At 57.0% G+C, this 11,549-nt stretch overlaps 1 protein-coding gene across 1 annotated transcript in view; it reads left to right on the plus strand.

Annotated features, from left to right (window-relative positions):
• UMODL1 (uromodulin like 1) overlaps positions 1-320 on the plus strand; it is a 39,635-nt gene extending 39,315 nt beyond the window's left edge. The window contains exon 21 of the mRNA XM_040986603.1: positions 157-320. Within this exon, the coding sequence (XP_040842537.1) occupies positions 157-320 (164 nt within the window). The remainder of the gene's footprint in view (positions 1-156) is intronic.
• The last annotated feature ends 11,229 nt before the right edge of the window (positions 321-11,549 follow it).

An 11,549-nucleotide genomic window follows, 5' to 3' on the forward strand; every position in this document is an offset into this window, starting at 1 on the left:
AGGAAGGGCTTCACTGGGCTCCAGCTGGGAGCCAGCTGCTGGGCTCCAGGTGCAGCCTTGGGTCCCCCATGGTGGCTCTGGCCTATAGTGCTGGACCCTGGGCACACTGCTCACTCTGCACCTGTCTGCTCCGTGCAGGTGCACCTGTGGGTCCAGCGCCAGGCCTGGGCGCTGGCTACGTGGCCCTCATCGTGGCGGGCGTCCTCGCTGTCCTGGCGGGGGCCGCTGCCCTGGTGGTCGTACGCTGCCAGAGGATGACTGGAAATTACAGCATCAAGCTCCGCTCGGACAACTTCAGCTACCGGGAGTTTAGCCAATAGGAGCTCGTGAGCGACCCAGAGGTGGGTGGAGCGCGAGTGGTGACCGTGCAGTGGGCGGGGCTCCAATGTGCGCGGTCCACCTTCCTGGACCTGACCGTGTACAGTCGGGGAGGGGCCCTGGGCGAGGAGCAGGCGGCCAGGCTTTGCACCTCAGGGCCAGGGCAGTGCGGAGGGATGGAGCAGTACCCAGCATCCAGCCCGAAGGTCAGCTCTGCGAGCCTCTTATGGAGCACCACCATAGTGCAAGCATTCCCGGTCCCCCGGCATGTCACGGAAGGGTGCAGGAGAGCGTGAGGTGGTGGAGGGGACATGCTCCAAGGCCCTGCTCTGATGCACAGAGTATGTGTACGTGTGAATGCCCGTGTGTGCGTGTGCCATGAGCCCATGCCCACATGTAGATGTGCTTGTTTCTGTATCATGTGTGTGAATGTTCCCACGTGTGTACAAGTGAATGTGGGTTGTGTGTCCTGGTGCACCTGGCACACTGGGCTCTGCTGGGGGACGCTGTGCTCTGTTCTTGTCCTCCGTGGGGGTGTCCTTCTGCTCGCACAGTGTCCCAGGTGTGGGAGTGTGGGGCTCTTGGTGTGTGTGCTTAGTGGGGAGTGCCATGGTCATCATTTGCATGAAGGCTTTGAGATCCACCAACGTCAAAGGTGCACCAGGCAGCATCAGGGCATCGTGGTCTGTGTGGACCATGTGGCTAGGGTGGACGTGGGGCCTGGCTGGAGCGACGTGGGCGGGAGTGCACCCCACCTTCCTGTCCTGGTCAATGTGTTACCAGTGCCTGCCATGTCTTTCCTTTCGCAAGGGCCCCAGGGTGAGCAGAGCCCTGAGCACACCTGTTTCCGTTCAGTGGGGACTCTGGGGAGGGGACCGCATTCCCACCAGCCTCTCCTGGGCCCTGTGGCCACAGAGCATGTGGGCCCCACTCTGCCCTCCCCAGCACACGGTCAGTCATCTACTTCCCAGTGGCCACTCCCCACCCAGCTGTGCTGTCCTTGTCACTCCTGCATTACTGATGGGGTCTGGGCAGAGGGAGGTGCCAAGTGTCGCAGGTCATGGCCTGGGGCGTGGGACCCACCACGCAGGTCACAGCCTGGAGTGTCGCTGGGCTGGGGCATGGGACCCACTATGCAGGTCATAGCCTGGGGCATGGCAGGGCTGGGGCATGGGACCCACCACACAGGTCACGGCCTAGGGCGTCACAAGCCTAGGGCGTGGGACCCGCCACACAGTCACGACCTGGGGCGTGGCAGGGCTGGGTGTTTTGCACAAGTGCACACCTGACTGGTGACACTTGGTGCGATGCCCTCCAGCCTTCCTGGCTGTTTGAAGGCAGCTCAACAGAGGGGAGGATCTTCCATCCTCTGCTTCCCACTGCAGATGGCCAGGCCCGGCCAGCCTGAAGCCATGAGTCAGGAGCTCTGTCCTGGTCTCCGACATGGGTTCAGGGCATTGGCAGGCAGCCGAATGAGGAGAGGAGCCGGGATAGGCACTGGCTCTCCAGTATGGGGTACTGGCTCACATGCAACACCTTAGCCTGCTGCCCGAGCCACAGAGCTGGCTCCTGTGTAGGGGTTTTCTGAGGAGCCTCCTGGCTCTCGCAGCAGCCCCAGGTATCCATGGTGGAGGGAGCCACTACTGTGGCCAGGAGGGACAGAGCCACCCAGCAAGCAGCTGTTTCTCCACCTTAGTCCCAGCCTTGGGACAATTCTGAGGGTCCCAAACAGGGGCAGACAGGAGCCACGTCCCAGTGCAGCCTCACATCCTGATATCAACTACTGAACAACAAAATGCTTCTTTAGGCCCCAGATTATCTCCTGAAGGGTGGGTCCTGAGGCCCCTTCCCCTTCCTGTCTCCAACCTGTTCCCTCACCCATTGCCAGGCGTCAGCCCTGAGCTGCCCATGTGTCCTTTCTCATCAAGCAGGCAGCTTTCCCAGCCTGGCTCCCTGCCTCTGCTCTTAGGAGACATGGAACATTGGAACAGCTCTGCCCCAGGGGTGCACCCCAGTTCCCTCCTCAGACAGGGAATTTGGGTCCCAAGCACTCTAGCCAGCCAGTCACTCTGGGCCATCCTTCTCTGAAGGATGTGCAGGTGCCACCTGCTGGGGATCTGCTGGCCCCAGTGTGAGAGTGATGTTTGCCTCAAGTCTGCCACAGCCCCTCCTCCCTGAGGGCCCTGATGCCCCTCCACCCAACCACCATGTGCACGTCACTTTGGATGTTGGTACCTGCACAGCAGAGACCAGCCCTGGAGGTTGGTCATTAACCAACCAACTATCCAATCAACCAACCAACTAGCCAACCAATAACTGAACAACTAACACCAACAACCAGCATCAACCAACTAACCAATCAACCAGTCATCAACCAACTGACCAGCTAATAACTAACCAAGCATCAGCTAACCAACTAAGCACCAACCAATAGCTAGCCACGTAGCCATCGACTGACCAACAAACCAACCAATAACTAACCAGCTAACCAACAACCAGCTATTAACCAACTAACCAATCAACCAGTAACTGTCAATTACCAAGTAACCAACTAACTACTAACCAATAATGAGTCAGCCAATCATTAACTAACTAGCCACTTAATAATTAACCATCAATCAACTAACCCACCAATAACCAACTAACTAACCAATTAAACTGTTAGATCTGCTGACCACCAGAGAAAGGAAATACCATCCAAGTACAAACAGGCCTTCATTAAGCAGAGAAGTCCGTTCCTGGGCCTTTCCCATGCGCTGGAGCAATGAACAGCAGAGGAGAGGACTGCAAGTGGGAAAGACAAGCTGGGTAGCGGAGACAAAGGTTTATACCACCTCTGACATGGGTGCTGGCATCGGCCCTGCTTGGGTCCTGATAGGACAGGGAATGTTGGCCTTTGTCCATCATCAGCCCGTATGGGACCTTGGCTGCCTTCGGGTGTGTCAGATCTCTGGCCGAGGTCACCGTGGTGTCCACCCACTCTCTGTAACCACAGTAACCATCACAAACCAACTGACCATCAACCAGTAACTGACTTAACCAATCAATAATCAATCAATGAATCAATTATCAACCAACTAATACATAGGTAACCAGCTAATCAACCATTAACTATCTCATCAAACAATAACCAAGTAGCAAACCAATCACCAACCAATAACTAACCAACCAACCAACCACTAACCAGTAGCTAGCCAACCAACCAGGCACCAAACTAACCAACCAGGCACCAAACTAACCAACCAGGCACCAATAATTCACCACCCACCCACCAGTTGCACCCCGCGAGGTGGTGAACTTGGTGCAGCCCCTCCCAGAGCAGCCCTGAGTGTGTCTCCACAAATAGTGCTGATGTGCTGAGGTCCAGGTGTGGCTCACGACCTCGTGGCTCTCATTCTTGGCATCTGGGAGTCACTAGCCTTGCATTCTGGGCATGGCCCGTCACTCTCCAGCAATCACCTGTCATGTCCTCAAGCCCCCTTCGGTCACCTCCACTACCATTAACTCCACTACCATTAACTCCTGGGGCTTCAGGATCCAGGGAGATTGGTCCCAGCAAGCCATGGCACTTGGGTCCCTGATGCCAAATGATGGGAGGTTTGTGTGTCACCCAGGCATAACCTCCCAGCTCTGTATTACCCATAATACTTAGTGTCATGTTTGTGTCACTTTGTTGCTGCTGAGTGACATCCAGGAAGCAAGGGCAGCGTGCCTGGGTGTGCTCAGCGCAGACGTACTTTCCCTCCACTGCGTGCAATGCCACCCATGTCACCACTTCCAACTCTCCCACCCAGGTCACCGAGAGTCAAGCCCTCTCCTTGGTTCAGCGCTCACAGATGTAAACTCTGAGCCCCAAGATACCAACAGCAGCCCCTGCTCATGCCCACAAAGCTCCTCCAGGAAGAGGGAGGGCAGGTGTGGCTGAGGGCAGCGTGCTGGGTGGGGTCCCCCAAGCTGGCACCAGCATGCTTTGCCATCACCCGACTGGCCATTACTCTGTGTATTAGAAGAGCTTGAGTAGGGGTTGGTGCCACGGCATAATAGGTTAACCCTGTGACTGCAGCGCCAACATGGGCACTGGTTCATGTCCTGGCTGCTCTGTTTCCCACCCACTCCCTGTTATGGCCTGGGGAAGCAGTAGAAAGCTCAAGTCTTTGGGCCCCTGTACCCACATCGTGGACCCAGAAGGAGCTCCTGGCTTCTGGCTTCAGAAGGGTCCAGTTTCTGGCTGTTATGGTCATCTAGGGAGTGAACCAGTCGATGGAAAATCTCTCTCCTCTTCTGTCTGTAACTCTCTCTCAAATAAATAAATAAATAAACTTTAAAAAGAAGTATATGAGCTAGCTAACAGCTGTGTGATGGTCTTAGATGAATTTAGAATCCACTGAGCCCTTAGCTTTTTTGTGCACAAGGTTGATTCTGTTGGCTGCGACTGCTATTCACGGAACACGGAGCCTTGTGGTGTGTTGGGTGTTTTCAGCATCTGTGAGGAACCATGACACGTGGCCCGTGTATTCAGCTGATCCTGAGCTGCTGACGGGGCGCTGGCTGGGCTGGGTGCTGGCGTGGCTTGGCTCATGTCACAGGCTTGGGAGGACTGCACTGCCTCGGGCTCTTCCTATGTCGCCCCACCCATCCCAGCATCAGCCCTGCACCTGTCACTTGCCCCTCATCACCAGAAGTGTGAGGCATGGGCTGGGGGCCTCGTGTGGCTCTCAGAGATGGAGCAGCTGCCGCATATCCGAGCACCCCCGCTGCCGGCCATCCACGGTTCCCGCACAGTCGTAATGACCTGTACTCTCTGTGGTGACCTCATTGCACCTCCCCTGGCCTGGCCCCCTCTTTAACACTTCCTGAACACCGCCCCCAGCCCCAGGCCCAGAACTCGGTGCCTTGGATGACACAGAGGTAGAGGTGGCCTAAGCCTGGCCCCCACAGAGCATGAGGCCCCATGGGGAGGCAGCCGTTCTGGCCAGCAGGTGGTATGGATCTGAGCGCTGATCAGGATGAACATATGTGTGCTGTGAAGTGTCCCTGGCCTGTTTCGTGTGTCCATATGTCTATCCATCCACTTGTCTACTCATCTACTTAACCATTCATCCTCTCAACTATCCATCCATCCCTCCACCTACCCATCTATCCATCTATCCACCATCCATCCACCATCCATCCATCCCTCCATTCGTCTGTCCATCCATCCGTCCATCCATCCATCCATCCATTCGTCTGTCCATCCATCCATCTATCCACCATCTATCCACCATCCATCCATCCATCCATCCATCCATCCATTCATCTGTCCATCCATCCGTCCATCCATCCATCCATCCATCCATCCATCCATCCATTCGTCTGTCCATCCATCCATCCGTCCATCCATCCATTTGTCTGTCCATCCATCCATCTATCCACCATCCATCCATCCATCCATCCATCCATCCATCCATCCATCCATCCATTCATCTGTCCATCCATCCGTCCATCCATCCATCCATCCATCCATCCATCCATCCATCCATTCGTCTGTCCATCCATCCATCCGTCCATCCATCCATTTGTCTGTCCATCCATCCATCTATCCACCATCCATCCATCCATCCATCCATTCATCTGTCCATCCATCCGTCCGTCCATCCATCCATCCATTCGTCTGTCCATCCATCCGTCCGTCCATCCATCCATCCATTCGTCTGTCCATCCATCCATCCATCCATCCATCCAACAAACACGCCCAGGTATCTGTGTTGGGTCCTCGTTCTTACACTGACACTTGGAAGCTGAGAAGCCTGAGGTGAGTCCTTCATGTCCCCATCCATGTGAACAAACCCTCCTGAGTAAATGACACTCACTAAAGCCAGCCAGGCCTCTGCAGGGAGCAGGGAAAAGACCAGAAAAAAACCCCACTACATGAGGGTGCATGTGAGCTGTGTATGAGTGCGTGCATGTTTATGAGCTGTGCACACATAGGGGTGTGCATATGTGACTGTGGATATAAGCTGTGCATGGAGCATGTGACTGCGTGAGTGTGTAAGTGGTGCACACGCACGTGCATGTGTATGCTGTACGTGTGTACACATGAGTGTGTATGTGTACATCGAATCTGCATGCATATACTGTGTGTGCATGTGTACATGAGCTATGTGTGTGGAGTGTGTACACAGCCTCTGTACACAGGAGTTGTGTACGTGTGTGTGTGTGTGTGTGTGTATGTGTGTGTGGGAGGGCTGAGACAAGGCCAGCGTCCTGACTGCTGTGTCAGCATTCACAGCACCTTTCACCCAGGCTCTTGGCTGGACTGGCCCAAGGCATTACACCCATGGCATGTGGAGCCAAGGAGAGAGCAGGGAGGGTTCTAAAGTGGCGTGGGGTGCCCGTGGAGTCACTCACTGCTCTGCCTGGGACTGTGGTGCCCTAGGAATGGCTCCAGAAGACTCTGCCCCAGACAGAGCAGCCTAGGCCGCTCCTGAGATGGACAGAGGGAGATGGTGCAGCGAGCTCGCAGCCGTAGGTGTCTTCCTGCTTGGCCTCACCTAGAGCCTGCTGTGTGCCAAGCACCCGCTGGGGGAGGGGACATGTTACGGGTTGGTCCACACCAGGTACAGAGACAAGAACAAACCTTAATGCCCCCTGCTGCCTCGTGAGGGAATGGGAAGAGAGATGTAGGTTGCCGGGTTACCACCACCTGCCAAAGATACCTCTGGGACCCAAATGTCCCCAGTCAGGATCCCAGGAAGTGATTTGCCCTACAATGGAGGGTCTGACGGTGGAGGGTCTGTTGATGAGGTCCGATGGTGGAGGATCTGGTGGTGGGGTCTAGTGGTGGAGAGTCTGGTGGTAATGAGGTCTGACGGTGGAGGATCTGTTGGTGGAGGGTCTGTTGATGAGGTCTGATGATGGAGGGTCTGGTGATGAGGTCTGATTGTCTGATGGAGGAATTTAATCCTATGGAGGGGGCAGTCATGAGCTCAGGAAGTTCTCTTCGCCAGTGGTCCAGCCTGCACATCCCTTGCCTGCCACCAGATGGCAGCAGACACCTGTGACCGTGGCCCAGAGCAGCACCCCATCCCTGATTCTCTCAGGTCCTTCCTCTGCTGATGGTGTCTCCTGCCTGGACCGGTGTGTGGTTGTCCCCCAGCGCCTGGCCTACTCGAGTGAGGCCCTGGAGACTGTAGACAGACACAGCTCAAAGGGTGTTGTTGTCCGTCCTGCTCCTGGGTGTGACGTGACTGCTAGATGGAGTGACAGCGGCTCACACCAGCAGTCCTGGTGGCAAGACCATGGCTGGCCTCCTGGGGCTACACCTCTGCTTGATATAGTGGCCGGTGCTGGTGGGAGCAGCGTGGCCCTTAGCAGAGCGCTCCTATCCAGTGCTGTGTGATTGGGTGGTGATGCAGGGTCTGCCGCGGTCGTTAGGCAAACAGGAAGTTTGGAGACCAGATGGGGTCTGCAGTTCCTGCCTCGTCCCTGAGGGCAGGGAAGGAAGGGGCTGCTCTGGGCCCTCGTGGTTCCTGCCTGTCCTTGGTCAAGGAGCTGCAAGCAGGCTGGCTGTGATCCCGCAGGGAGCCCTGCCACCATCCCTGGCCCGGCCTTGCCCCAGGAGAGGAGTGGCACAGTGCCCAGTGGTCACAGGTGTGTCCACAGGAGACATCTGTGCCTTGCAGGGCCAGCTGTTGGCCTCCAGTGGGGGAAGGGCAGCGGGGACCTTGACACACGTCTCTCAGTGCAGTGGGCTAGTGGCCAGTGAAGTGACCACTCAGTGCATGAGGCTGCAGCCCTGCTTCTGTGTGGGCCTGAGGCTCGCCCAGCCTTGAGCATCCACGGGGTTGGGGAATGGAGCCCTCGAGAGTCCATGTTGGCTTCAGGGCAGGCTGAGTCCCCCCACACCCAGGACATGCACACGACGTGGGGGGTGACCCGAGTGAGAAGCAGCAGCAGCGACCATCGGGTCTGAGCACAGCTGGCCACAGGCCACCGTGTTGGTGGGACCTCGCACACCTGCTTCTGCCTGGGCCCTCAGGCTGTCCCAGGGGTGAGTGCTGCGGTGGGGGTGTGAGCTGTGAGCACATGTGACGGGCCCTGCAGGGTGAGGCTGTGACTCCACAGGTACTGGCCATGTGACCCAGCTGTGGCCTCCCCTGAGCCCCACTCCTTGGAGCAGTAGGACCAGGAGGAGCCTCTGAGCAGTGCAGGTACCTGGGGATCCTGGAATTGTGGGGTCCTGGTACTCTCATTAAGGTTCCATTCACAGCCTAGAAGGAGCAGGGTGGTGGCCATCACCAGGGTGCAAAAATGGTGTCCCCTCTGCCACGTACCTCTCCACCTGCTTACCTGCAGTCAAGCCAGCACCTGCCAGGGAAAGGCAGAAGGCCTGAGCTGAGGGAAGAGGTGGCCACACTCCACCCCACTCCTGGTACCTCTGCCCCCCGCCACTCAGGCTCCTGGGCTCCCTGCTGGACGCCAGCCACCTGCCTGGTGCTGTTCTGCAGCCTAGGAAGTGCCCACGTACAGAAAGCACCTTCCTGGGTCTGGTGCAATAGCTCAGCCAGAAAATCCTTCAACTTGCGGCATCAGCATCCCATATGTGTGCCGGCTCAAGTCTCAGCTGCCTCACTTCCCATCCGGCTCCCTGCTCTTGGCCTGGGAAAGCAGTGGAGGACGGCCCAAAGCCTTGGGACCCTGCACCCGCGTGGGAGACCCAGAAGAAGCTCCTGGCTCCTGGCTTTGAATCAGCTCAGCTATGGCTGCTTCTTCCATTTGGGGAATGAACCACTCAATGGAAGAAAGATCTTTCTGTCTCTCCTTCCTTCTCTGAAAAAAAAAAATCTTCCTTTCCAATTAAAAAAGTATTTGAAAACATTTTCCCAGATATTTGAAGATTTAATCTGCGATTTATTGAAGTTGTTAAATCCCTAAGTATTTCTTAGGCACATTCTACTTCTCAGGCTTAATGTTTTAAGGATTTATTTGTTTTATTTGAAAAGTAGAGTTACAGGGCCCGGCGCGGTGGCGCAAGTGGTTAAGTCCTCGCCTTGCACGCCCGGGATCCCATATGGGCGCCGGTTCTAATCCCGGCAGCCCCGCTTCCCTTCCAGCTCCCTGCCTGTGGCCTGGGAAAGCAGTTGAGGACGGCCCAAAGCTTTGGGACCCTGCACCCGCGTGGGAGACCCGGAAGAGGCTCCTGGCTTCGGATCGGCATAGTATCGGCCCGTTGCGGCTCACTTGGGGAGTGAATCATCGGATGGAAGATCTTCCTCTCTGTCTCTCCTCTCTGTATATCCGCCTTTCCAATGAAAAATAATAAAAATAAATCTTTAAAAAAAAAAAAAGAAAAGTAGAGTTACAGAATCAAAGAGACTGGAAGACAGAGAGAGAGAGAATCTTCTGTTCCTGTACTCCCCAGTGGCTGCAGGGCTGAAGCCAGGAACCAGGAGCTTCCTCCAGGTCTCCCACGTGGGTGCAGGGGCCCACGCACTTGGGTCATTTGCTGCTGATGTCCCAGGCCAAAGCAGGAAGCTGAATCAGAAATGGATGAACTGAGATTTGAACCCTTGCCCACACGGCAGTCAGTGCTCCAGGTAGTTTATTCTGTAATGCCACGGTGCTGGCCCCAAGACATCATTTTTTAACTCAAAGAAAAAATTAGGTACAGCACACACTTACCGAGATGGCTTCAGCAGTAATGAGAAAGCGGAGAGAAATGGCCTCACTCTCCTGCTGGTCCCCTGGGACACCCCTTCCTGCAGCAGGACGAGGTAACGGCTCGGGGTGGGCAAGGCTCCAGTCTGGGCGGCCACCAAGGCTCGACCTCAGAGTCTGTCACACGGGCACTGCCCCCAGCCCCAGAGTGCCAAGACCTCGGACTCCACAAACCAGGCATCAGATGTCCCAGGGGCCTCGAGCCTATGCCCAGGACCCAGTGAGAGGCAGCCCCTTGGGATACGCAGAGTCTGAACCCCCTACTCACTGGGGGAGCCCCTGAGTGCACACAGACCATGTGGTGCCGAGGGCAGGGAGCTCATGTGTGTGTGGGGGGGGGGGGGCTGCACAAGGGGACCAGCCCAAGAGCTCAAGTTCTGTGAAGACCCTGCCTGTCCCCAACCCCGCTGCTGGGAAGTCAGCACCTCCTGCCGCCCCAGCTGGGTCCCTCCTGGGGCAGGGCGAGCCCCTGGTTCTCAGCTGTGTATTGACGTGGGGAGCCAGCCAGGGTTGGGGGCCAACATGCTGCTGCAGACTCAGAAATGGCCATAGGGCCGAGCAAGGATCGGCCTCCCCTAACCAGGGTGTCCTGAACCTCCGGCCTGCACAGAGGTGGCCTTAGGTGAACACAGCGGGCTCCAGGACAGGCAGGACCAACCCAGAGCCTCCACAGCCTGGGCTGGGGGCAGTGGAGGTCCCCACGCCTGTTCACAGCCTCTGACCCCTTGGCCAGGGCCATGGCTGTAATCGCTGGGCCCAGGTTGGCTCTTCGAAGCCTTGTCCACCACCCTGGGCAGGGTAACTCTGTGTTTAGGATGCAGAGCAACATGGTGAGGGCATCCTCGGGTCTGGGGGGCGGGGCGGGGCTGCTGGAGTTCAACATGAGAGATGTAGACAGAGTTGAGAGAGAGAGGACAACCACTACAAACTCCCAAGGAGCTAAAGGGGAAAACAAAGAAACACAGGGCATCCGAAGACACAGGCAGTGGACACCAGAGCCAGGAGGGGGCTCTGGGCACCAGTGAGAGACCCTTGATGCCATGAGACTCTCGGGGCAGTGGCCAACAGAAGCACCTAGCCCAGACAGGACTCCACAGACACTGCCCACGGTGGGGACCCGAGTAGGTTCCAAGGGTCACACTGCCTCCTGTGGGTCCGAGCCAGGGTCCTGGGCAGGGGCTGCCACCGGCCTGGCTTGGGAGGTTCTCACGCATGGTGGTCAAGTGCAGTTCTCCCCGCCAAGGACTGGGAGGTGGGAGGTGAAGCATAGCCGACGGAGAGCTGAGTGTGCAGCCTGGAGCACATCGGGGTGGGGTTCCTCTGTGGGTTCTCTTCTGCATCTGCTGGCTGTGAGCTGGGTGGAAGCTGTGACCCTGCCAAGGTCACCACCCTGGGACATTCACCTGGCCACGGGTAGCAGATTCTCCTGGGAGAAGCCTGGACTGAGGGCTGGACTCTGTGGCCCGAAACACCGGGCTGCTTCGGAGCCCACGTGCTGTGCTGCTCTCTCCCCTGGGCAGAACTAGGGCCCCGGG

Source organism: Ochotona curzoniae, unplaced genomic scaffold (genome assembly GCF_017591425.1).
Source record: "Ochotona curzoniae isolate NIBS_2020 unplaced genomic scaffold, NIBS_Ocur_1.0 contig_4516, whole genome shotgun sequence".
NCBI lineage: Eukaryota > Metazoa > Chordata > Mammalia > Lagomorpha > Ochotonidae > Ochotona > Ochotona curzoniae.